We start from the raw sequence: 27,584 nt of genomic DNA on the forward strand, positions 1-27,584 counted from the left end.
ACAATACATGATCAGTTATTGTGATTGGCTGTAAAACAATTAAAGCGATATGACGCTACAACCTTATTTGATCTATTTTACCTGACTGCCCATTTTACCTGACTTCACCCTATGAAAAGATTTTTTTAAACATTTTCAGTAAAAGGTCAAAATGCAATTCTGAAAATGCAATAAATATTTAGTGAAACTTAAAAATTAATTAGACAAAATGTGAATAAATACGGAAAAATACGGAAAAAATAATATTATGTTGGCCTAATTCAAGTTAGTTCATGAAGGCACATATTTGTACTAACTGTATCAAAATTAATGTCATTGTTTAATTTTAATGGTTAGATACAGCCAAAAAGATCAGATGTAACAGGCCAAAAAATATTTTAATATATTAATTAATTATATTTTAATATAATTTTTTCAAACAGACATTGGATATATTTGTAATCACCCCCTTTTTATACTCAGTTAAAACTATATTAGATATTATCAAAAACATCTACCAGTTATCACAAAAACATGGAATGTGTGCCCTTTAATACTCAAAAAAGCAATGTGACACCATATAATGGATTCAGTAAAACTGTCAATATTGGAATAGCTGGTGTCTCTATTTACCAGTAAAACTTGACTAGACCACTAAATCTAAACACATACTTGATCTTAGTTTTTAGTATCAAATGAATATAGTATTTACTAGAAATTAAAAAAAAGCACTGTACAATAGTCTTGAGGAATAAATGTTGCACATACAGGTGTGCGCGCAGGGCGTGACCGCGGTCAGTGTAGGTGAGAGTGAGACGGAGAGACAGAGAGAGCATGCGTGAGACAACAGCTCTTTCACAGCGATTATAACGAGAAAAGAGAGGGAGAGGGAGGAAGACAGATTAAGCAGACTGAACACAACTGTTGTTTTAATCCTCTGAGCGGATAGATTTAGATGAAAAAAAAAAAAAAACTACTGGTTTGGAGAAGAGCAGCCATATTGCATGGACCTTTGGTGGAATAACAAGAGTCAGTGGAGCGGGAATAAGCGGAGTTCAGAAGGAAACATCCAGACTTCACGATCCGCTCAGCAGCCCGGCTGACTTTAACAGCACACTTTTCTGTCTAATTCGACTTTCGCCTGTTTATTATTTATTTATTTTATTATTTAGATAGTATTACCAACATTGAAAGATGAAGGACCGACTGGAACAACTAAAGGCGGTAAGTGTGTGCTTATATTTCTTGTGAAGTAAACGCGCCATAAAAGCTCGTATTCAAACCGCTCTACAAGTGTATGGGAATGACATTACGTAATGGAGTTTGTCTAATAACCTCCATGTCAGATTCTGTACTGTTAGAAGATGATCATAGTATGAATAAGGAACATTTGTAACTTTTGTACTTCTGCTGTTTACGATTGTAACTGTAACACCAAAAATGAGTAATATAGAAATTAAAGGCGTCTAAAATAGAGTATGTGAATGAATTATCCAACAAGTGCTGACTAAATGCAGCATAAGTCATATTGTAATAGTGTAAGGACGGAGTGGGACAGTGTTGGACAGCTGATGTGGTCACCTGACTCATGGAGGGGGTCATGGGCCTCTGGGAAGATGGGGGATGGGGTGAGGGAGATGATGCTGATCTTCAAATACTTATTGAAAAATATAAAATACAAATATATTGAGTTTGCCTTCCATTCTGTAGCCACACTTACCAAAAAATACCATGATACAGTGGTCTTTGGACATGCACAATGGTACTACCATAGTTCTGTTTTGATAAATGTTATGCTTTTTGGACATTTACCATGATTCTTGGATGGTAACATAGTTTTCGCCCATATGCAATGTAGTTAAGTGTTACCATTTCATATATGTACCGTGTTTTTCAGACATATACCCAATACCGCCTTGCTTTATGTATAAAATATACCAACAAAAAATTTTTGGCCACACCAAAAAAATGTAAATAAATATGTAAAAAAATTAATAAATAACATTTTTTTTTGTTGTTTTGACCCATGTAACACTGTATTCTAATAAATAAGCCACCAAAATTTTAGATACCAGTAAAATTTCACAATTCTTGATTGATTCCAATTTCGACACCACAGCAAATACTAGCTTAATTAATATAAAGTACAAACATTATTGAAATGAGTCTAAAGTAATAAAATAAGAACAAATGGAACAATTACAAGCAACAGCTCAAATACATACAACAGAACAAAGATAAAAATTAAATAAGCAGTGTTTTAAGTTTTTCAGTTAAGTATTTAGGTACAGAAATTGAATATTCAAACATAAAATAACTGCATCTTCACTGTATGAATATAGATTAATCCTTGTTAAAGCTACAAAAGTAATTTAGTCAAGAGCATTGAGTGATTTTCACAGTTTTTTGATTAACATTAATGACACAGACGGCAGCAGGAATATTTTAAGACCGAATTCACGGATCCAATATACTGTTACACATGTCGGAGCTGTTGAAAAACAATGGCTCTGACACGTTTTCTTTCTCTTCTGTTTACGTTTAGTTAAGACATAACCGACAGTGTTTAAGTGAATACTCGCCAAGACGGGCATTTTGACATACTTTTGTTGTGTATATTTTCCATTCGAGCACAAGAATTACTCAATTCAGTACTCGCGAGCTGTTTTCTGTACACAGAGCCCACAGAGAGCTGTCAGAGGACTCACTTGAATGTTTAAATTGATTTTATGTGTTTAAAAAAGATTTTAAAATGCGTGCAAATTATAGGCTTTTTGTGACTACAATATCTACTAATATATAAACATACAGATATACAACAAATATAATATATTAATATAAAGGATGCAGTATATAAATTTGTTATATGTTTAAGTCTATTTCCTTACATTCTCATCATAAATAATCTTATATAACCATTTAAAATAAATTAACAAGACCTTTGGCAATATCATCATTGTTTGTGATTTTCATGAAAATAATTTACAGAAAATAACTCATGGTTAAGGTTAGGCTTTTTGGTATGTACCATGTTTTTCAGACATATAACCCGATACTATGTCTTACCCCTCCCACTTCTGGTAGTTTTACTGAGATTTCTTATCCCGTGCAAATTGGCCATTAATATTACAGATGTCCTGTGGTAAAATTACATTACTCCATCTACCCTTGTAAAACTTATCCTGTCCGAATAGTGCTTAAGAGGTGCCATATTGTCAGACATGTGCTTTGGTACTACCATGTTATTGGACATGTATCAACTTTTAGGAATTGTTCCATGACCTTACAATATCATGGCAGTATCATGATTTTTTTTTCTGGCAAATTGAAGTATGCACTAAATTCTGATATAATGACTCTAGTATATCAGAGTACTGTTGGCAGGGGTTATTGAGGACTGAGTTTGTTTGGGTGTCAGATTTTATGGGCAGGGTCAGAGGTGAAGATTTGTTTCTGTGGCGACTCTGCCTCAGTCAAGTACTTCTTTTGTTGACTCTTTTACCTGAAGCAGCCTGCCTGGCAAGAGGAACTTGTGTGCGTGTGTGCCTATGGCCGAACCTTATTTACATTAGTCAGAGTTTTGTTTCCGTGCTGTTTTGCATACAGGCAATCTCACTCGCTCAGTTTTTATACTTGCCTGCTACTGGTTTCTTTTTTTTGGTAAGGTAAAATAATATAATAATACGTTTTTTTACACTTTCTGGTGTTTTCTCGTGCAAAACTAGCTCACAAAAAGCTGAGATGGGTGGTTGCCAGGGTGTTGCTATATGGTTGCTGTATCTAGGGTGTTATGAATGTTACTAGGGTGTTCTGGCAGGGTTACTTATTAGTCCAAGTCAAAAATGCCCTTGCTTAATGCTGCCTTCACATGCTATTGGTAATTATAGTAAAAATAAGAGTTTCCTAGGTAAAAATTGCAAATGAATGCCCTCTGATGTTGTGTTTACCACTGCGAAGTTTGGAAATAATTTTGATACCCAAATTCCCGAGATGGGGCGAGCCATAAACTTTAAACATGGTGGAGGGGAGAACTACTGCTGTGACAGGTATGATTTATTAGTTTTTTCCCCCACAACAGCTAAATCGTCTTGTCATTAAAGTAGTGCATATTTCTATATATGAATAATCATTTTAAGCGTATTGTAGGTTTTATACACAGCGAAAATAGCCTGGATTTGACCGAAATTACAGAATAATCAGCAAGCGGACAATCTAGATAGCGTTGTGAATGTTTATATGGTTGTCAATACATGGGACACTAAATATAAATTTGGCTTTAATAAAATTTTCCCAATAAACAGGCAAGAATAAACCTGGTGTCCTCCATCATTCCTGTTTCATTCTGACAACAAAGCACTTGAATGCAACAAGCTCGTAATCACGACTTGGAAGTTGGAATTATGAAATGTGAAGGCAGCGTTAGTCACTACAATTCTGGTCAGTGTTACAGTAAACAAAATGAAATAACTTTTTTCGTGAAATTAAAACTAAAACTAGAAAAACAAAACAAATTCCAGAACAATTCCAAAATTATCTAATATAAAAAACACAAATGGCCACAAATTTTAGTTTAATTTTTTGTAATACAAACAATAGGCTTTGTATATTATAAAATGTTTACAATCTGCAGTCTTTAGCAAACACCCCTGATAGTTGCTTGGGACTTGTCTGTGTTTGACCCTCTGTGCTAAAGGAAATCCTGTTGAGAAAAAAACATCTATCGTTCTAACCTCTAAATAAATGGGTTTTTCTATCTGTTTGTCTCTGTAATGTTTAACTTGGTGTGGCTGCACTTGTTCTCCTCTTCTTTGCGTGCATGTATGAGTATTAAAGGCTAAGTACACACACGCACACACACACACACACACACACACACACACACACACACACACACACACACACACACACACACACACACACACACACACACACACACACACACACACACACACACACACACACACACACACACACACAGAGTTCGTCTTGGAGCACTAAAGGAACTGTGGGACATTAAACAGCTGAGCGGGAACACTGTGTGAGCGTGACCATTTGTTTTTATGTCCTTCCGGCAACTTCAGTCGGCCTTCTTCTGTAAGTGTTAGTAGGATGATGAGTGAAAAACTAATAATATTACACTATAAAACACTGATATTACAGAATTTACTCTCAGGGTACACTGTTAACTCACTATACTTTAACTTAGTAAGTCTCTCTCTCTCATGTTCCCTCAGCAGGAAGTCTCTTGTAGGCTTATCTCTCTACCTCAGTTCATAGCTTTTCCAGCACACTGCATTCGTGTGTGTGTGTGTGTCTTTAACCTTCACAAAAAACCCGTTGGGTTGGCAACACATTGTTTATGGTACAAGTAAACTTGAAAAGAGAGCTGAAGTCTTTGTCAGCAGGATAGGTAATATTACATTTTGTCACAGGAATTGTTTGTCTCTGAAATTCTTTAGTACCACCTCAGTAATTGCTTGTTTTCATTATACTGCCTTTTTGTTAGTACATGGCTGATGGTCTCTTACAAAAATGTACTATGGTAAACATATTTTCCATCATACCATCATTAATACAGGTATCAGTGGTGTTTGCTAAAAAAAGATAGGATCAGTCATCTAACAATCATCTAACCCTAAGTATTAAAGGTGCCTTTGAAAGTTTTTTTACAAGATGTAATATAAGCCTAAGGTGTCCCCTGAATGTGTCTGTGAAGTTTCAGCTCAAAATACCCCATAGATTATTTTTAATTAATTTTTTAACTGCCTATTTTGGGGCATCATTAAATATGAGCCGATTTACGCTGCGCGGCCCCTTTAAATACTCATGCTCCCCGCCCACGGAGCTCGCGCTTGCCTTAAACAGCATAAACAAAGTTAACACTGCTAATATAACCCTCAAAATTGATCTTTACAAAGTGTTCGTCGTGCATGCTGCATGCATGCGTCGGATTATGTGAGTATTGTATTTATTTGGATGTATTTCATTTGATTATGAATGAGTTTGAGGCTATGCTCCGTGGCTAACAGCTAATGCTACACTGTTGGAGAGATTTATAAAGAATGAAGTTGTTTATGAATTATACAGACTGCAAGTGTTTAAAAATGAAAATAGCGACAGCTCTTGTCTCTGTGAATACAGTAAGAAACGATGGTAACTTTAACCACATTTAACAGTACATTATCAACATGCTAACGAAACATTTAGAAAGACAATTTACAAATATCACTAAAAATATCATGATATCATGGATCATGTCAGTTATTATTGCTCCATCTGCCATTTTTCGCTATTGTTCTTGCTTGCTTACCTAGTCTGATGATTCAGCTCAGCACATCCAGACATTAATACTGGCTGCCCTTGTCTAATGCCTTTCATAATGTTGGGAACATGGGCTGGCATATGCAAATATTGGGGGCGTACACCCCGACTGTTACGTAACAGTCGGTGTTATGTTGAGATTCGCCTGTTCTTTGGAGGTCTTTTAAACAAATGAGATTTATATAAGAAGGAGGAAACAATGGAGTTTGAGACTCACTGTATGTCATTTCCATGTACTGAACTCTTGTTATTTAACTATGGCAAGATAAATTCAATTTTTAATTCTAGGGCACCTTTAAACTTGGAAGTCATTCTGCAACATTCGTGTTTTTAGCATGAATTATACAATTCTGGTTGATATTGATCAACTGATAATTAATTTTAGGGCTGCACAAAATATTTAGTGATTTATTGCAAACTTTATTGCACCCGATTTGGCAAAGGCTGTTATTATTTTATGCGCAGCTTGTCAGAGCTGTACGGCTCTGTGATCAGTAGTAAATGCTTCTCCGTTTGAAAGCCAGAGGGCGCTCTTGGTCAGAAACTCTAAATATGCGCTGCCACAGAAGAAGATATCATATCGCTGTAGCTGAATAAACAGAAGATTGAAACACTTTGATTAAACATGACGAATAAACACATGACTGCATTATTCTGTGTTGCGTTTAAGTGCGATTTCAATGTTATTTTTCGTATTGTGTGATACATTGCGCAGCCCTAATTCATTTCATGTTATGTTCATTTCATGTTATGTAACGCATTACAAGTAACACAAGTTACGTAATCAGGTTCGTTTTTCAAGTAACTAGTAAAGTGATGCATTACTTTTAAATTTACAACAAAATATCTGAGTTACTTTTTCAAAAAGGAATGTAAGTTACTTTGTTTTGCCATTTATCGACTGACACCTCTTCTGTCCCCATGCTGAGAGAAATCGGGAGTAAGGTGTTCTTCTCACTTCATTAACCAATGTCTTTGCTGCTAGACTTTGTTGATGATCCAATTCAACCATACTAATAAGCAAAAGTGACTTTAAATAAACATCACATTTGTTTCGTTTTTTATTGTTAAAGTAAGAGTGTTGAATTTCTTTCTCCTGCATCCTATTCTTCTGTAATTCAGAACTGTAGCACAGCTGAAAGTTTTGTTTTGAGCTGCGCCCTCTACTGTACAGGTTTGAATTTGCATTTCCTTCAGACTGAGGCTTATTTATTTCACTTTTGGTGAAAAAGAGCCTTAACATTTGCAGATTTTTTTTAATTTTTATTTTTTATAATTAAATCAAACAAGCAAGCCCAGCCCCGGTGAGAAAAAGTAACACATGTAACACATTACTTTCCATAAAAAGTAACTAAGTAACACAATTAGTTACTTTTTAAGAGTAACACAATATTGTAACGCATTACTTTTAAAAGTAACTTTCCCCAACACTGGTTATGGCCAATATTAAAATTAAGATTCAAACACTAAAAACTAAAATCAGTCATTTTAAATGATAGATGTGGATAAATTGGAAAAAAATCTAGCATCGTCTGATAACCGAGATGGTACCAATATATCCATATGCATGTTCTTTAGAAAATGTAAAAATCTAGCTTTTACTGCCATTATACTGTGGTAACCTGATATTACTCAGCTACTTTTACCATTCAAAGGTTTGAGGTCGGTAAGCTTTCATAAATATTTCTGTAAGATGTCTCTTATGCTCACCAAGACTGCATTTATTTAGTAAAAAAAAAACATTAAAAAATTATATTGTAATATTAATATTGTGAAATATTTTGACAAATCTAAATAACTGTAATAATATTGTAGTATATTTTAATATCTTTTAATATAAGAATTATGCTGATGTGTTTCTTCAGGATCCTTTGATGAACAGAATGATCATAACAGAATTTATTTGAAATAAAAAATCACGTGTGACATAAGTTTCTTTTACCCAAATGTTTGACCAGTAGTGTATGTCTTAAAAAATTAAATCAAATGATAAAGTATGCAGCAAAACATTGCATATTAATGACAATTTTAATGAAGCATATATAACTGTACTGATATTTTGGTAGAAACTGTGTTTACCATGGTACGTTTTTTTGAATGTTGAATATATCAATTGATCTCTCAGAAATGCTGAAAAGTGTTTAAGCTTCATATGGGGTTTCACAGAGATCCAAAGATATTTGTGTGTGTGTGTGTTTGGCTTCTCTGTGGTGAAGTGACAGAGCCGCAAGTTTGATGACTATAGAGAAATCCTTGAATGGTGTCATAAAGAAGGTGTGTTTTTACTGAGACTTTAACCCTCGTGTCTCCTGACATTTGAGTTATAATGTTATCATGCACAAAGCTCTGTTCTATGACGGTGTTAATGAGTTTAATTGCGTCATTTGACAGTAAAGCTATTATTAAAATAGAAAACAGTACCGTTCTCCACATGCTCCTCATAAAACGTCACAAGGCACACCATTCTGTCCTTATGAAGTGTTGTGCAAGTCACATTGGCAGTTTTAACATTGTACAGAATCTCAATTTACCCTACTTACTTTCGTAAGGATTTTATAGAGAGATGTGTTATCCATTTAGGAAGACTTTACATACAATAAAAGATTTGTAAATTTGCTAAAACAACTGTTTAAGGACGACTTACATTGTGCCTTGTCAGCAGAGTCCTGTAACACGGATGTTTATTTGACGCGGTAAATCTAACAACCATAACCTTTAAGTACAGTTTAATAACATAACCCATTAACAGAAACATAACCATAACCCAAGAGAACTTGACTATAAACTTGACTTGACATTGGTTAGACTTGGAACAAGAGGTGAACAATACATTGGTGGCTGATATGTCATTCACTGATGACGTATTCAGTAACTAGTATTATGGTTACTGATAGGTGAAATTATAGCAGGTCATTGTAAACACTAAAATGTATATTTGTATTTTGTGTTTTTTGTAGTGTAAACTCATGCCTCAGTGTACGAGCTTATAAACGTGACCTTGAATTATCCAGTGTTTGAGCCATGTTGGCTTGTCTTTCACTTTGTAAGGATTTATTTAGGATCTGTTTACTGTGTTGTGTTGTGCTTTGGCTTGTTTTAATCAGGATCATCTGATATAAACAACGATATGGCGTTTTAAGTCATATATTGTTTGTTTTCAGTAATAAGATGTTTTATTAATGTTTTAAGCCATATTCTATTTGTTTTATTAAGTAATAAGTAAAAATATGAAGAAAAAAGTATAATTGTCATTGACTTAAGGTCCTTTCATGTGGGATATTACATTCTATCTGTGCTGTCATATGATGCTATTATAAAAGTTTGTTATTTTGATTATTGGGTGTAAGAGCATAGGCGTAGTGTGAACCAACTGCAGGGTAAGGCTAAGGAAGGAGATGCTTTCGCCTTTAAAACACATTTAAATAGATTTCCATGAAATAGTTTTAAGTTACATGTCACAGCACAACCCAAGTATTTCAGTATAAACGCTCCCAAAAAAATTATTTATTAAAGCATTTACGTTCACAAATCACTGTTAATTTTAACAGAAAAGCAAGCATAAGCCACTGCATGCATGTTATGGCATGGAGCACTCCCTTTATAATCACTAAAAAGCTGTCACTCATCTTAGTTCATAGCAATCTCACAAAGTTCCATTATAATTACTGAACAGTTGCATTGCATTCAGGAAATCACCAGATATGTTTGTGATTGGCTACATTGCTTAACGCTGCAAAAACATGTTGTAAATAGAAACCTTTGATGCTCTCCAGAGCGCAAACACAGATGCACACTCACTCTGTTTTTGCCAATATGCTATTATTATGGAGAAAACTGATCCTAGACCAGCAGTCATAGGCAGCTTACTCAGAAGCAGCAGCAGGCAAATGTTTGAGTGAGAAAACTGCATGCTAGTCTCTCAAGTCTGTGGCCACGTGAAGGCTAAGCCTTGCCCAGCCTTATACACGCTTCGCGTCTGAGTAACAGATTAGGTTAACATGCTTTAATGTTCAAAAAACACATTATTTTCACATAATGATGTTTTATTAACAAAATTCAGGAGGAGCAGGTGCAGATAATTAACCTAATTAGCACAAGTGGAACGCTTTCAGCTAATCAACCAACAACAAGAGGTATATATATACTGCAGACTCTCTTCTGTTCGTTGACAGTTCATCAGCATCCCTCCACCACCCCATCTCCTCACTTCTAGTTCTATCTATTATTACCACATCCAGATGGAGTACTCTGGGTTCGGGCCAAAATTCCGAGCTCAGAGCCCTCTCTCCGGACAGCACGCCAAATATGCATAACTTACTCTATTTAATTATATGTATATGTGAACTTGTGAACTGTACATTATTGCAGCTCCTCTGTTCCCAGTCTCTTTGAAACATGCTGATTTCTACAAAGCCCTTCCTTCCAAAAAACTCAGATTGCTCTAATTGGCCAGCAGACCCAGTGCGTTGTGTTTGGCCAAATACTATTGGTAATGTAACGCCCCTTACCATAATCGCGAGCTTCGGCTTCCAAGGCTTCTACAGCAGTTGTAAACGCACATTTAATAATATCGTTGGTCAGTTTGAGCCAAAGTTGGATTCTGAAAATGCGGATAATCAAGCATGACTTGAGCAGAATGTTTCACATTAGTAAGTAGACTTCAATTATAGCCAGTGTTGTATTTTCCCAGGTTTTGGAGCACAAGCAAACTTTTTGGTTGTACTGCTCAGGAACAGCATTTCTTTGTGCATGCCTTTGGGCGAGCATTATGCTAATATTTCACATTGTGACATGGACATTTGAGGAAGTAATATCTGGACTTGAATGCTCGAGGCATTTTAGGCAGGTCTGGATCACTGTTAAATAGAAGAAATTTTGCTTTGTGGGAGACGATGAGCTTTGTAACGTTGTAGATTGTATACATGCACAAACACATACATTATACACTAAAGGGAAAAAAAACAACTACAACTGAAACGTCTGAATGATTTACAAAAGAAAGACAGACACAATAGTAAAGAAAACAGTATTGCAACCGTTTCATGCTGACTTAAAGACTTGCTCATACTGCCTTAATGCATAATAATAATATCCAGATCATAAGGTTTTAAACTTTGTGTTAAGCTCTATTTTGTGTCACGTGAGTGGTTTTGATTGAATACAGTTGCTAATCTGCTAACTGCTCCATTTTAAAATGTTTAAAATGCAAAAAAAAATATTAAATTGGTGGATATCTGCCACAACAAACTTGTGATTATCAGTTATAGTTATTGGCTCAGAAATTCCCAAGACTGGAAATTACCGGCCATTTTCAGGGGTTACTCAATGTTACTCCACTAGATATGTAATCAATAGAGTTTAAATATCTTTCCAAACTTGTACTCAATTGTAGTGATCGACCGATATTGATTTTTTTATAACCGATACCGATTATTTGCATGTTTATGTACCCGATAACCGATATGCAGAACCGATATTTATTTACTGTTATACTTCTGTTTTTGACAATTATTACAACACAAATGAGCTGAACAAACCATTTTATTTATAAAATCACTCCCTCCTTGCATACAAAAAAAAAAACTTTACTGAATAATATTAGCTGGAATATATAACATTGTCAGGAAAGTAACAAACAAAACAGCATACATCATTGCATTTTCCAACTAGTGTTATTAATTATTATGTTTTGTCGGTCTAGATCTTGAAATGCTTTCTGACAAAGTGCTGTAACTTATCTATGTATTTACACAAAACTATAAATTGGGCTACTCAACCGCGATCGCATGTGGAGATACTAAATAATTTCCAGAGCTGCATTTATTTAGATTTGTATTAACTAAATAATGGTTATGTAGTAAATCAAATGATTATATAATCTAATAAAGTTAAACAGCACTTGTCAGTTGGCATTTTATGATCTAAATTTAATCTAACATTAAATCATGAAATGCCAACTGACAAAGTGCTGTTTGTCTATAACTTAATCAACCGTGATCGGGCATGGAGATAATAAATAATTAATTTCCACAAAGCGGTAGGCTATATTTATATGTGTATTAGCGAAATAATTGTTATGTAGTAAATGATAATATAATCTAGGGTGTTTAAACAAGATAATCTTGTCAAAAGTTTCATTCAGTGGCCGTGCTTAAGCCTCCTGATCATCCGTCAGTTGCTAAGCAATATGAACAAACTTTTTCTTCTAGACTAACGGTGAGCAAATACAAAAGATAGAGAATTAAATTCAGCGCTTTTATTTTCAACATGCACTCATTCACGTCTGTTTTATTTAATTCATGTAAAGTTACGTCTTTATTGGGGCAGGACATGACGAATTACACTACGTGACTCAATGAGTTCGTCTCAATTGTTTAAACAAGCTGCATAAATTAACTATATCAGGAATTTATGTCTCAGATCTCATTTGTGCATGTCTGTTATGTTAAATAAAGTTTATTAATTAAAGCAAACCAAGTAGAACATATACTTTACCTGTGCACTGAGTTGTTGTTGACTGATCTCCTCAGACGGAGGAAGTCTCAAAACGGCCACAAGATGGCGCCGTAAATCGGCGAATCCGATATTACAAAACCGATACCCGATTATGGAAAAATGCTTAAATATCGGGAAAAATATCGGTAAACCGATACATCGGTCGATCACTACTCAATTGTAATTTATTTTCTAGACAGTGAATTAGTGACAGTAAGTCACTAACCAGTCATAACAATATAAGAGTGTGTGAAAAGACAGCATGAGATCATAAATATATATGATATTTCCTTGTCTTTACATGATATTATTATTATCCTTTAAGTATTGTCTATATACATCACACCACATCCTGTTTCTGGCCTGTTTCTACCACAGTTAGGCTTCCGTTGCATGTATTTAGGTCACTTATAAAAAATTTTGCTACAAAATAATTCTTATGCTGTATGTTTCAGACATGCGATCATGATGACGAAGACGTTGAGATCGCCGTGGACAATGCTGCTTTTATGGATGAGTTCTTCGGCCAGGCATGTTCTTCTGTATATTTTACAGTCATGTTTGTGTAAATACTTTTGATGTGCTTTGCCTGAACGTGTGTCATTGTGGTTTTTAAGTGACCTTGTTTCTTTGTTTCAGATTGAAGATATCAGGAACAGCATTGATAAGATTGATGAGAATGTGGCCGAAGTGAAGAAACTTTACTCAGTTATTCTTTCTGCACCAACGTCAGACCAGAGTAAGACACATTCACATGTGCAACTCATTATGACCCAGTTCAACACTGTTTTCCACTGACTGGTAGTAACCAATGAGTAACAGCTGACGTAGACTCAGTCATGTCATTCTTGTCATGTCGATGTCCTTCTCTCTTCAGTCGAAAAGAAATTAAGGTTTTTGATGAAAACATTCCAGGATTTTTCTCCATATAGTGGACTTCAGTGGCCTCCAAAGGTCAAAAGGTCAAAATTACAGTTTCATTGCAGCTTCAAAGCGTTCTACACAATCCCTGGCGAGGAATAAGGGTCTTATCCAGAGAAACAATCACTTTAAAAAAAAATAAAAATTATATACGTTTTAACCATAAACGCTCATCTTGAACTAGCTCTCTTCTTCTTCCTCTCTATTAGAATTCCAGCAGTGTAGACGCTGCTAAGTGTATTACTGCCCTCCACAGGTCAAAGTTTTAACTAATTGTTATATACTTTCACTAGCATATTGTATATGACAATTTAGTTCAAACTTTGACCTGTGGAGGGCAATAATACACTTAGCAGTGTCTACACAGCCGGAATTCAAATAGAGAAGAAGAAGAGAGCTAGTTCAAGATGAGCATTTATGGTAAAAATGTATATAATTTTTTTTTTTTTTTTTTTTTTTTTTTTTTAGAAAATGTAATATATTTAATATATGTATGTAAAATAGAAAAAAGGTATTTTAAATTGCAATAATATTTCACAACATTTACTATTTTCAATGTGTTTTTGAATAAATAAATCCATGGTGAGCAAAAGAGTCTTACAAAAACATTCTCTTACCGAGCCTAAACTTTTGAATGGGTATGAAACATAACTCCATTAAGTCTCCTTAGCTATGAAAGAGGAACCTCTGAACAACAAAATATTCCTATGGGAGTGTTAAAAAATGACAAAACATGCACAAACCAGCGCTATTATAATCTCATTTCATCTCTACATACTTATACCTCCCCTTCTGTTTTTTCTCTACGAACAGAAACGCAAGATGATTTGGAGGCGTTAACTAATGACATCAAGAAAATGGCCAACAATGCTCGTAACAAACTGAAGAGTAAGTGTCCTTACATGTGTGCTGGCCTGCTTTGTGCTTTTCTCATTAGGGCAAAAAACTAGGACACACAGAACAAGGTTTGGCTTCTCAAACACTTCTGACCCAGAATAATGCAAGCCATTTATCCACCTTTATGAATGCAATGTTTACCCTGAGTCAGTGTTATTTCAGAATCATTCAGATACTATTGTAGTTTTATTTAATATTCTGTTTCATTTCCATTTTAGTTAAAGTTTTAGTAATTTTATCGTGATTTCTGTCATATTTATTAGTTTTTTTTTTCTTTTTTTCCCGTTTTAGTTGTTTCTGTACATCAAGTTTTTTTTAATATAATTTTTTTTTCAGTTAATGTTAATTTTATTTCAAGTACTGATTTGAATGTTTTTAGTTTTAGTTGTAGTTAACTCTAATAACCCTGCCCTGTGTGTATATGTCCGTACAGCCATTGAAAGGAATCTCGAGGCAGAAGAAGCGGAAAGATTATCGGCCGACATGAGAATACGCAAATCGCAGGTGAGTCAGCATCCCACTCACATAACACACACACAAATACACATGCTCAATTGACTCTGCGCTCATGTTGCCCCGCCAGCACGCTGTTCTTTCCAGGAAGTTTGTTGATGTGATGACCAAATACAATGAAGCTCAGGTGGACTTCAGAGAGAAAAGTAAAGGTCGCATTCAGAGACAGTTAGAGATCAGTAAGTGTTGCCCGCACACTCACTCCTGACTAAACACCAGTGCATGAGACAGACCTTATTAAACATGACCTCAGCCTCACAGTGTGCAGCGAACAACACGTTTCTTTCACAGGGTTGTGGTTGAAGCGTGTCAAACTGACGCTGTGCTATTCCCCTTTTTTGTCTTTGACTTGCTTTTGTTCTGCTTCTGGCTCTAGCTGGTAAAGCCACCACTGATGAGGAGCTGGAGGAGATGCTGGAGGGAGGAAACGCAGCCGTTTTCACAGCAGGGGTAATGCGTGCATTTGTGTGTATGTGTGTGGATCAGGAGACCTCAAGAGGACTTAAAATGATTTAAAATCCCCCTGCAGTCAATAATTTTATCCCTTAAAACTGATATATTTAAATGTTTTTTTGCTGTGAAAATAATTTCTTCATGCCTTACAATTGTTGTAATGTAACTCTACACTTACACACTCCACTGCTTCATTTGGTAAATGCTGATCCATGAATATGCAAGTTAGTCCCCGTCTCCACTCAATCACACCAGCTCAGACTATCTGATCCACTTGGTCAGCTGTAGTAAACGCTACACAATGACAAGTGGAAGTACTGGTGTAATTAATACACATATGTTTGAACCAGAAACTAATTCAGAAGAAGAGGAAGAGGGAATTATACAGGCAGGTCCGGTTCTATGGGGTGCTTACGAAAGCATTATACTGTAATAGTATCATATTTACAAAACAGATGTGGCAAGAGCTCCAGTGCTTTTTTTGTGTTTGCGCTCTGGAGAACGTCAAATTTTTCTATCTACTTTTGCATTTGTGATCAGTGTAGCCAATCACAGATGTTTGTTGAACTCTTGAATGTGGTGACCAATAAGAGGTGTTTAAGTTAGTCAGAATCCACTCACCGGTTAAAACGCATGAGTTTTTGTTCAGTACTGAGTTCAGCATGCATATCCTCACATTAACAAAGTGTAGACACAATGTAAATAAGAGATTCATTTTACAGTGTAGACAGCTTTATTGATTATAACGGGACTTTGTGAGATCTCAAACTGTGATTATAAATGAAGCTGTCTTTGCATGCTTTCTAGGCTATATATAATACATTCAGAATTTGAATAAAAGTCGACACATAACAGTAACTGATAAGATTATCCCTTGCCTTGACTATGCTATCAAACCACTGAAAATGTGTTGCTAATTTTACACAAACCATGTTCCCATTTGCCATCTCAGAATCAGACAGCTGCCTTCTAAAAATCAGCATTCATAGAAATAATGATAGGAAAAGCCCCACCCCGCACGATTACATATTTGCGACTGTAGGAAACGGGCAGTTTCAAACAGTGATTTTGAGACTGTCTTTAGTACACTGTAGTTTTAAGGAGAAAATACTCAGCAGCGGTGTTGACTGATGAATTTGTACATCGTTTGTCTTGAAGCATATTAAAAACACCACACATACATATAAACAACATTAAAAACTTGATTTACACCACAGGGGGTCTTTAAAATATAATTGTAATATGGTAAAACAACTACAAATCAACATATTTCTTATTTTATTTCACCCCTTTAATAACACAGTTCTTTGAAAAACCAGAGTTCCAACAGCCTTGGAAAACATGGATTTATGAGGCAGCCTAGTTTTAAAGGTGCCCTAGAATCAAAAATTGAATTGACCTTGGCATAGTTGAATAACAAGAGTTCAGTACATGGAAATGACATACAGTGAGTCTCAAACACCATTGTCTTGTGTAAATCTCATTTGTTTAAAAGACCTCCGAAGAACAGGCGAATCTCAACATAACACCGACTGTTACGTAACAGTCGGGATCATTAATATGTATGACTCCAATATTTGCATATGCCAGCCCATGTTCAAGGCATTAGACAAGGGCAGCCAGTATTAATGTCTGGATCTGTGCACAGCTGAATCATCAGACTAGGTAAGCAAACAAGGACAATAGCGAAAAATGGCAGATGGAGCAATAATATCTGACATGATCCATGATATCATGATATTTTTAGTGATATTTGTAAATTGTCTTTATAAATGTTTTGTTAACATGTTGCTTATTTACTGTTAAATGTGGTTAAAGGGAGCACGCGATTTAAAGGGGCCGCAGCCTGAATTGGTGCATAGTTAATGATGCCCCAAAATTTTGAGCTGAAACTTCACAGACACATTCAGGGGACACCTTAGACTTATATTACATCTTGTAAAAACTGGTTCTAGGGCACCTTTAAAAGTGAGATTTCTAGACCTGGATAAGCCATGTAAATTAATAAAATCTTAAAACACCATTTTTATAACAAATACACTTTTTTTTTTTTTTTTTTTTAAGTTATGTCAAGCTTTACAGTTTTGTATTGGGTAGAAAAAAGAACCTTATCCTTAATCTTTATCCAATAATTCACAAAACAACTGGAAAAGTCGCTGTAAAAATTCATTGGCTAAAAAGAATGGGATGCCTGAAGAACATTTAGCTCTTAAAATGGTATTATTTTAATTTTTATCAAATTTTTAAATTGAAAATGTAATGTTTAATTTAATTATAATTATTTTCAAAATCTTTACGTTGCCGAATTGGTGGCACAAAATAAGATTTTGTTCATATTGACCACCTCTAATACAACAAAAAAATTTACATTAAAATAGGTCCGGTTCTATGGGGTGCTTACGAAAGCATTATACTGTAATAGTATCAACATCTAAAATATGTTGACTCAGGCCAGCCTAATCAGCACAGCTAGCAATATTTTGTAACAAATGTAACATTTTAATGATTCATTGTTTCCTGTGATTGTGGTTTCTGTGTAAATACACCCTTATCTCATAACATCAATGCAGCTTTTGTGCCGACTTTACAGCAGTAGAAAAGTAGCCCACCCACACCCTTTATAATGCAAATGTAATGCAAACACAATACTTTTTAGTTACTTTTTATTAGAAAGAACATTGTAACATTTTGCTTTTAGTAGTGTTTTCTTAACACTGGTTACATCTGTGGTATGTGCTGTAGATGTTTAACTGGTCACAGATGGTGAACACCACTAGGCTATGATAATTTGAGTTTGAGAAACTTGTGTTAGACCATAATGTCGCCATAAAATTTTGAGACTCAGACCAAGACATCAAAAAATGAGATTCATACTAAGTTAGTGTCTCAAAACCAGGACCACAAGATCCAGACTCCATTTCTAGTGTACATGGCTCTTGCACCTGTGACCATTTACTCCAGTGTCCTAAAGTCATTGGATCTAATCACCCCACACTCCCAAACTCTGTCAAGTATGAATATTTAATTCTACATCCTGATAAAACTGCTGTTTGTATTGCAGATTGTGGATTCAGGGATCTCTAAACAAGCGCTGAGTGAGATTGAAGCACGTCACAAAGACATCGTGCGTCTGGAGAGCAGCATAAAGGAACTGCATGACATGTTTGTGGACATCGCCATGCTGGTGGAAAGCCAGGTACACCTTGCCTTTCGTCACACGCATCTGTTTGTCCAACATTTTCTCCATCCTTTCATACTGTCATTGTTTTCTAACTTTCCCCTCATTGTCATGTATTTCCTTCTCTTTCTCTGCCTGTCTGTCTGTTGTCTGTAGCATCCTTTCCTCTCTTCCTCTTTGTTCAAACTCGTTCTGTCGGTTTGGTCTCTTGGCTGCTAAGCCATACGCAACTGGTTGGAGTGACTTCCCCACCAGCCCTTTCTTTCGCATGTGAGTGTTCTCTATCTCCTCTTTGTTCGTACCTTTTTTATTTCCCTTACTACCTGTTTTCCTCTCATTCATTTTGCTTTGTTTGGTCACGAACTTCATACACCCATTACACCTTCAAGATTTGTTTAGAAGAAACTAAAGTCAATAGCTGTTTTCCAAAACCCAGTGAGTTGCTTATCTAGACAACATTTTAAGCATCATAAGAACACTGAAGGTGAACAGTCGGCAGCAAAATTATACTTATAATTAAATAAGGTACCTTTGATGATTCTTTGATGAATATAAAGTTCAAAAGAACTGTTTATTTGAAATAGAAACATTATAAATGTCTTTACTGTCTTTTTTGATCAATTTAAAGGATTAGTTCACTTTCAGATTAAAATTAAGCTTTACTCACCCTCAAACCATCCTAGGTGCATATGACTTACACAATAAGAGATATTTTAATAAATATCCTGACGTATCCGAGCTTTATAATGGCACTGAACGAGACCAACGAGTATGAGCTGAAGAAAGTGCATCCATCCACATCCATCCATCATAAACGTACTTCAGACGGCTCCGGGGGGTTAATAAAGGCCTTTTGAAGTGAAGTGATGTGTTTGTGTAGAATTTTTTTTTAACAAATTATGAAGTAAAATCTACCTTCCGCCAGACCGCCTTTCGTATTCAAGTTACGAACAAAGTGTTACACTTTTTCCGTAAGTTGAATAGGGAAGGCGTAGGACATAGCGTAAGCTTTTTGAACTGCAAAAGTTTTACACTTTCTTTGTACGCTGAATACGGAAAGCGATCTGGCAGAAGCTAGAGATTTTATTTCATAACTTGTTAACTTTCAAATGTGTTCATCAGAAAGAAGAAAGTCATATACACCTTGAGGGTGAGTAAAGCTGAACTAAAGTGAACTAATACTTTAATGCAAAAAAAAGTTAATTTATTTCAAAAAACCTTTTGAACGGTAGTATATAATTCACGCATTAGTGATCATGTGCTGAGTCCTGTTTCAAATCAATAACGTATTAGTTCCTTAGAAGGCAGATGTCTATGTAGACCTTTGCAGTGAGGCAGTTCACAAGGTTTTGGAGCAGAGCTAAAATAATGATTAAATAAATCCACATGATCTAAAGAGCTCTGATACAATATTGACCAATCCACCATTATTTTGCTTATTAACTGCTTGCTATGGAGGAAAACTGAAAGGTAAGATTGGGGTATTTTTCTCTAATAAATCAATTTGATTCTAGTTCCTGTTCTACAGAGCATCAGCATTGAATAGGGGAGACCAGGGCTAGTTGTCACACTTTTTACTCCAGGGAATCAGTGTGGGCTTGTTTTTGAAAGACCATTTCTATATAGTTAAGTCTAGACTACAAAAATATATTGAGCATTTCTACATTATTGTGCAGGAAAAAAGTTACAGTTCATTAAACACATTGACTGTTTAAGACTAGGATCGGAATAACTTCCGTGTTTCAACTAGCCCCCGTCTCTACAAATATACCTGTTTTTTAATTGTTGTTGTTTTTTCCATATGTTTCAGGGCAACATGGTTGATAACATTGAGGTGAATGTGGGTAAAGCAGTCGATCACGTTGAAGCTGCAAAGACTGAAACCAAGAAAGCAGTCAGGTATCAGAGTAAAGCCCGGAAGGTACGGACCTCACCTGCCGCTCAATCTGACCTCACTATAACAGTCACTGTGGTTTCTGCTGTTTCTTTTCTCTTCCTTTTTTGCCCCCCACCTCTCTTTTTCTCTCTCTGCCCTCTCTGTTTCCTCTTCTTTTTCTTTTGCGTTCTCTCTTCTTCACCCAAAATCCATTGTAGGGTGGTATAATTGACAGGATTGAGAGCAACATGGACCAGTCAGTGGGTTTTGTGGAGCGGGCGGTTGCTGACACTAAAAAAGCTGCTAAATATCAGCAGGAGGCTCGACGTGTGAGTTCATGATGATTATCAGGCTTGTCCCGCCCCTCTGTTCCACCCTTCCCCAAAGATCCTTTGTACTGTGTCCAAACCCTATGACGTTACACTTAGAGTCACACACAAACAAACTCAGTGATTAAGACTGATCCTTATACGCCCTGAAACTTCCCATTACAGTGTATTTCAGGTAATAAAATAAACATTAAGCCACGTCTACAGTTTTCATATATATATATATATATATATATATATATATATATATAAGATTTATTTTAAATATATATGAGAGATTTGACTGCACACACTCACTTGCAGAAAGTTTTTATTGACCAATGTTTCAGCACAAAGCCTTTGTCAAGGTATAATTTCACTTGGAATAAAGAGAGCATAAATAGACAATCATTAACAGGTGCATACAATTAATCCCAGTTAAATATACAATCAGTCAATTAATCACTCTAAAAAATTGTCAAACAAAACATGACAAGAATAAATGTACAACAACATTATCCAGTAATCATCAATAGAAACAACATCACCAACATTCAAAAAAAAAAAATCACAACAAAGATTTATTTTTGCTTTTATTATGATAGGAAGGTAAGCAGACAGGAAGGAAAGTGGGAGAGAGAGGGGGACAGGATCAGGAAAGGTCCAGGGAAACTTGGGTCACCCGAAGTGCAACAACGCTAAATGTCGGTGCGCTGCCCACTAGGCTATCGGCGCAGACAGTTTTCATGTCATATTAACAGCAACAAAATGTTTGACACATTACATACACACAGCTGAGGAGAACTCACAGACATACTGTGTTGAAATGGGACGAAAAACAGCATCTTGTGTTGTGAGCGAGAGCATTCTGTGGCCTGTCTCCATCTGTTAGCACAGCAATTTTGGCCTTCTTGCCACTTTTTTTTGATGCAGTTAGTATAGAAAACACAGAAAATTATGCGGGGAAGGAGGAACAGGATCAGAAAATTTCCCAAGACAGATTTGAATAACCCTTATAGTAACATTCAAGCCATAGCTACCCACAGACAAGATCTTATTAGTTCATTAAGTTCAAAATGAAATCTAAACTGACACTGTTTGCTTAATTCACAGTCCTTATTGTGAATGATTCATCTGTGAACATGTATATAAAAATATAAATCTTGCTCCGCCTCTGAAACTACTTCTCTTAATTGTCATTATTATCATTGTCATACAAGATTTTTTTTTTTTTTTTTTTTTTGTATTTTAAAAGGGACAAACCACCCAAAAATGAGTATTCTGTCAACATTTTCTAACCCTCATATCATTTCAAACCTGTATGACTTTCTGTCTTCTGTGGAACACAAAGGAAGATGTTTTGGAAAACAATACAAAATATTGGACCCCATTGACTTCCATTGTATACAAAATATATCTTGAAATATTTTCTTATATGTTCCATATAAGAAAGTAAGTCATACAGAGTGAGTAATTGATGACAGAATTCATTTTCATTTATCCCTTTTAAATTTATGATACTTGTATGCATAAAATTATATTAAAAAGTTCTTTAAAGAGTTATGTATTAAGACATGATTAATAGTAATGATTAAACATGAACATTTATTGTACATGGAATGAATTGACCAAGGCAGTACAAAATATTACAACATATTAAATATTAAAGGGTTAGTTCCCCCAAAAATGAAAATTTTGTCATTTATTACTCACCCTTATGCCGTTTCACACCCGTAAGACCTTCGTTAATCTTCGGAATGCAAATCAAGATATTTTTGTTGAAATCCCATGGCTTAGTGAGGCCTCCATAGCCAGCAATGACATTTCCTCTCTCAAGATCCATAAAGGTACTAAAAACATATTTAAATCAGTTCATGTGAGTACAGTGGTTCAATATTAATATTATAAAGTGATGAGAATATTTTTGGTGTGCCAAAAAAATAAAATAACTACTTATATAGTGATGGCCGATTTCAAAACACTGCTTCAGGAAGCTTCGGAGCGTTATGAATCTTTTGTGTCGAATCAGCGGTTCGGAGCACCAAAGTCACGTGATTTCAGCAGTTTGACACGCGATCCAAATCATGATTTGATACGCGGATTCATAATACTCCTAAGCTTCCTGAAGCAGTGTTTTGAAATCTGACATCACTATATAAGTTGTTCTTGTTTTTTTGGCGCAGCAAAAATATTCTCATTCTCATCAAATATGTTTTAGTACATTTAATGGATCTTGAGAGAGGAAATGTCATTGCTGGCTATGCAGGCCTCACTGAGCCATCGGATTTCAACAAAAATATCTTAATTTGTGTTCTGAAGATTAATGAAGGTCTTACGGGTGTGGAACGGCATGAGGGAGGGTGAGTAATAAATGACATTATTTTCATTTATGGGTGTGAGTATGTGAGATGTCCAAAATCTATGTGTTTGGAAATTGTTTATCAGAGACAAATTCTGAGATTCAGGTTTATGTGAAAATATATATTATAGAAGTAATATTAATATTATAAGAAATATTATATAAGTAATTTTGTAACACTTTACAATAGGGTTTCATGTTAACATTAGCTAACTACATCAGTTAATATGAACTAACAAAGAACAGTTGTATTTTTATTAGGTAATGTTAACGATGAATAAGTCAATGAAGAATAAGTACTGTAACTAATTTATTGATCATTGTTTGGTAATATTACTTAATGCATTAACTAATGGAACATTATTGAAAAGTGTTACCAGTAATTTGGGTTTCTTTCTTTTTCTTTCTTTCTTTCTTTCTTTCTTTCTTTCTTTCTTTCTTTCTTTCTTTCTTTCTTTCTTTCTTTCTTTCTTTCTTTCTTTCTTTCTTTCTTTCTTTCTTTCTTTCTTTTCACTGTGAATATATACCATGAAATACTGTTTCTATTCTTCACTGCTAGTTTTCTAGACATTAAATGTATTCCATAAATGCAATGTTTAGTCCTGAAATGAATGTCGATGAGATTTTCCAGACTCGTATCAGTTTACGTCTGAATAAGTTGTGTAATTGTTACTCAAATGTTAAAGTAGATGCTAACAGTTGTTTGCATCTGTTTTTCTTCACAGAAAACAATTATTATAGTGTCTGTGGTTTTGACGATTTTGGCAGTTATTGCTTTGATAGTGGGTTTATCTGTAGGTCTGAGATAAAGTCTTTGGTAAGTAAATTTCAGAGGAATGTGGTTTTGTAGCTGGGAATGGTGTGGGTGTTTATTATGCAGATATGGAGTTTGGGTGACCAGGATTTTAATTAATCTAGTCTTCATATGGGATATCAAGCATGCTTTGTTTGGTCGTTTGGGTCTCCTGGGCATCTGTTGGTTTTAGTGTTGAGTTCTATGTTCTCTTGTGTGTTACGGTTCTATTGGGCTCTGGTGTTTCTTCTGAGGGTGAAGGGTTGGAGTTATTAGATGTTTGCTGTTGGATTAATGGATTGTGTTTGTTTCGTCTCTTGTAGAAGATGATCATACTGGGTGTGATTGTTGCTGTTGTGATCATCATCATCATCATCATCATCCTCTCTCAGGTTCTATGATAACCTCTCCATCAGCACATCTCCTCTGTGGCTGCCCACGAACTCTCCTTTATTACAGCTGATCACTTCCTCCTCTCCTTCTCATCCTCCCTGTTTTTCCTTGGAGTTATGAAGCAGATGCTCTGCCCCCTCCACCTGTGGCCTCTCCCTTCATCAGCACAAACCAATGGGAAACTACTCTGCTGGATCCTGATCGATGGTTAAGGAAACGGATTCTTTTTTTTTTCTTTTTTTTTTTCTTTTTTTATTGTGAAGGCTTGACGGGAAATGTTTAAGGAAATTCTACTACATGCCAGGAATGGCTTTTGAAGGAAGCATATTTAAAATACATGGACAAATCAATGAGCACAGAATAAGGGATTTTTATGAGACTTACAAGGGAAAGGTAACCTCCATTTCATGCCTTTTTAATGTTTTTATTGTTTTAGTTTAAGTGTTCTTAGGACCCACTCAGACTTTAATGGCTACATCTAATGGATAAGCTACTAAAATGTTTTTGATCAAAAGGGCTCAGAGACTTCAGCTTCTGTTCAAGGACCTTGTGAAATGAACACAATAAGCTAAGCATTGATGGGTCGTCCAGAATGGAAGCACACATCTGTATGTTTTTTAATGTGATAAACTTCTGTATGGGAAAACCAGAATTAACCAAATGATTAAATTACATTATATATTTTCTAAGTATGTTGTAAATACATGAAAAATTAATGGATGGATTCATGGGGATCATGGTCAGAAAATTGCCATTGTGCTTAAAACATTCAAGCTTTTTTTTTTTTTTTTTTTTTTTTGGACACCAATACCCAATGGTTATTTGCTTACTGATGAATTTTTGCTGGTGATGCACCCCTTAATATTTAGCAGTGAACAAATATGGTTTTGAATAATTTTAATGGGTTTAAATACAAGTATAGGTTGTCAATAGTTAAATTCTTAAACTATTATCACCAATCATAATACATTATATCAGTCTCATCACAGTTTAAAATTTAAAAAGGTTACTTTTACTCAGTTATCTATTCAAATTATTCAAATTAAAAAATTATTATTTTAGTTTAGTTGGGTCAACATAATTTTTAGTTTTTAAGTTTTCATAATTTAAGTTTTAGGTCAAATGTATTTACTCTAGAATGTTTAACTTAACTTTATTACATTTGTCAAAACTTTTTATGTTGGTCCAACTTCCTTTTTAAAAAAAAAATAATTTATTGAGGTTTAATTAATTTTCTTATGTTTCATTCATCATTATACACAATGTATATAATGAACAAATAAGAAAAGATTGGTGTCATTACTGACTTTAGTATAGATCAGAGTGCCTAAAGCCCAAAATATTCTTCAGTCTTCCGCATTTTGCACTGTTCATGTGATGCAATTTTCAGGAGGGTCCACGCGCAGCCCAATTTTTGTGTCTGCGCGGATATTGCGCATATGAGAACTGAGGGATTTGAAATGTTGTATAAGCTGAGATGGTGTTTTTATACAGTACACAGCATAAATGAGTACACCCCCTGTGAACGAATATAAAAGATGATCACTAATACAATTCATGGAAAACTGAAATGTATTAAACATATACATAATAAACTTATGTCATTAATAGCCATAAAATAAATAAATTAGCCAATTTTGTTTAAATTAAGGATTGCAGAAATGAGTACACCCTAGATTTAATTCAACAAACGTATAATATTCTAGCACTTAGTATGCCTTCCATAATTTTAAGTATACTGCTCTGAACCTTCATAGCACGGAGTGTACAAGTTCATGACAAATTGTCACAAATGCCCTGTTTAACTCCTGGATGATTAGCTCCTTAAATGCCCTGATCATTAATGGGGAGTGTTGCTCAACTCGTCTCTACAGAATCCCCCACATGCACTCGAGTGTTAAGATTGAGTGCAATACATGTCCACAGAAAGTTTTTCACCTTGGGAGAATGCATTTCCTCATTGTCATGTTGAAAAAATGCAGAGGAAATGCAGGAAATGAGGAAAGGGTAACATCTTCTGTTTCAGGTTTGTGTATTAAATTACACAGTGGTGTCAGAATTCATGACAGCATTGATAAAGCACATCTCCCTCAAACCTTCAGCACTCATACATCCCTATATAAGAGCTTTACTTTACTTACTTTAACCAGGCACTTCTCACTGTACTCCTCCTCTAGCAACACCATAATACTTTGGATACTGTTGGATCCAAAATGATTGATTTGATCTCATGAGACCAGAGTATTGATTCCCAGAATCTATATTTTGTAAATATGGGCTTTGGAAATGGCTAACTGACTTTGGCTACACTAAGTAATTCCAGTGAGAACAACAACCATGGATGTCATTTCTGCAGGCTGCATCTAACTCCGAGATAAGCAGTCACTCTTTTCATAGCTTTTGCTGGCTCTGAGACACTCGCTTGGTATTTCTCCTGCTCTTTGTCTAGAAAAAATCAAGTCTCCTGACAGTTCTCTCCCAAGAGGTTCCATTGTTGTCAGCATTAAGTCTGAGAATGATTCAGTGGGCTATATAACACTTTTAATTGTCAAGAAATTACTTCTCTTTAAATGTTTTGGTTTGACATACTTGCCTTAAACTTACACCAGAAAAGTTTTATTTAGTAACTTTTAAAAGGGTGTACTCATTTTATCACCTTGATAAGAAAATCTTAATTTCCTGAATAATTTTGACATGCTTCTTTGGTAATTGATTAAGCAGACTTGCTGGAATATTATATCTCTAAAGAACCCTAACATGTCTTTTAAGTAATTGAGTAATTGCTGACTTTCAGAAGTTTCAGAGGGGGTGTACTCATTTATGCTGTGTACTGTATTAGATGGATTGAACACAATGAAATTAAAGGAACACTCCACTTTTTTTGAAAATAGGGTCATTTTCCAACTCCCCTAGAGTTAAACAGTTGAGTTTTACCGTTTTTGAATCCATTCAGCCGATCTCCGGTTCTGGCGGTACCACTTTTAGCATAGCTTAGCATAGTTCATTGAATCTGATTAGACCGTTAGCATCGCGCTTAAAAATGACCAAAGAGTTTTGATATTTTTCCTATTTAAAACTTGACTCTTCTGTAGTTAAAT

The 27,584-nt window shown here is 35.1% G+C and overlaps 1 protein-coding gene across 2 annotated transcripts; it reads left to right on the forward strand.

The window, feature by feature from the left end:
• Positions 1 to 819: 819 nt before the first annotated feature.
• On the forward strand, positions 820 to 25,246 carry stx3b (syntaxin 3b). 2 transcript variants are annotated; one of them, XM_067410757.1, is made up of 11 exons: positions 821 to 1,203; positions 13,251 to 13,325; positions 13,435 to 13,534; positions 14,530 to 14,604; positions 15,047 to 15,117; positions 15,197 to 15,305; positions 15,503 to 15,576; positions 18,641 to 18,775; positions 20,568 to 20,678; positions 24,026 to 24,117; positions 24,417 to 25,246. In XM_067410757.1, the coding sequence occupies exons 1-10, from the start codon at positions 1,174 to 1,176 to the stop codon at positions 24,107 to 24,109; spliced, it is 864 nt and encodes a 287-aa protein (XP_067266858.1). In that variant the 5' UTR covers positions 821 to 1,173; the 3' UTR covers positions 24,110 to 24,117; positions 24,417 to 25,246. The 2 variants fall into 2 exon arrangements, with proteins under 2 accessions (XP_067267253.1, XP_067266858.1); XM_067411152.1 differs by lacking the exon at positions 24,026 to 24,117 and having other exon boundaries at positions 820 to 1,203.
• The last annotated feature ends 2,338 nt before the right edge of the window (positions 25,247 to 27,584 follow it).

The sequence above is a fragment of the Chanodichthys erythropterus genome, chromosome 1 (genome assembly GCF_024489055.1).
Source record: "Chanodichthys erythropterus isolate Z2021 chromosome 1, ASM2448905v1, whole genome shotgun sequence".
Classification (NCBI taxonomy): domain Eukaryota; kingdom Metazoa; phylum Chordata; class Actinopteri; order Cypriniformes; family Xenocyprididae; genus Chanodichthys; species Chanodichthys erythropterus.

What these genes read in the sequence shown, in the direction of transcription:
- stx3b (XM_067410757.1), top strand. Translation starts at nt 1,174, where the DNA reads ATGAAGGACCGACTGGAACAACTAAAGGCG. An exon ending in GACTGGAACAACTAAAGGCG is followed by an intron (nt 1,204 to 13,250) that starts GTAAGTGTGTGC and finishes TGTATGTTTCAG; the next exon opens with ACATGCGATCATGATGACGA. An exon ending in CAGCCGTTTTCACAGCAGGG is followed by an intron (nt 15,577 to 18,640) that starts GTAATGCGTGCA and finishes TTTGTATTGCAG; the next exon opens with ATTGTGGATTCAGGGATCTC.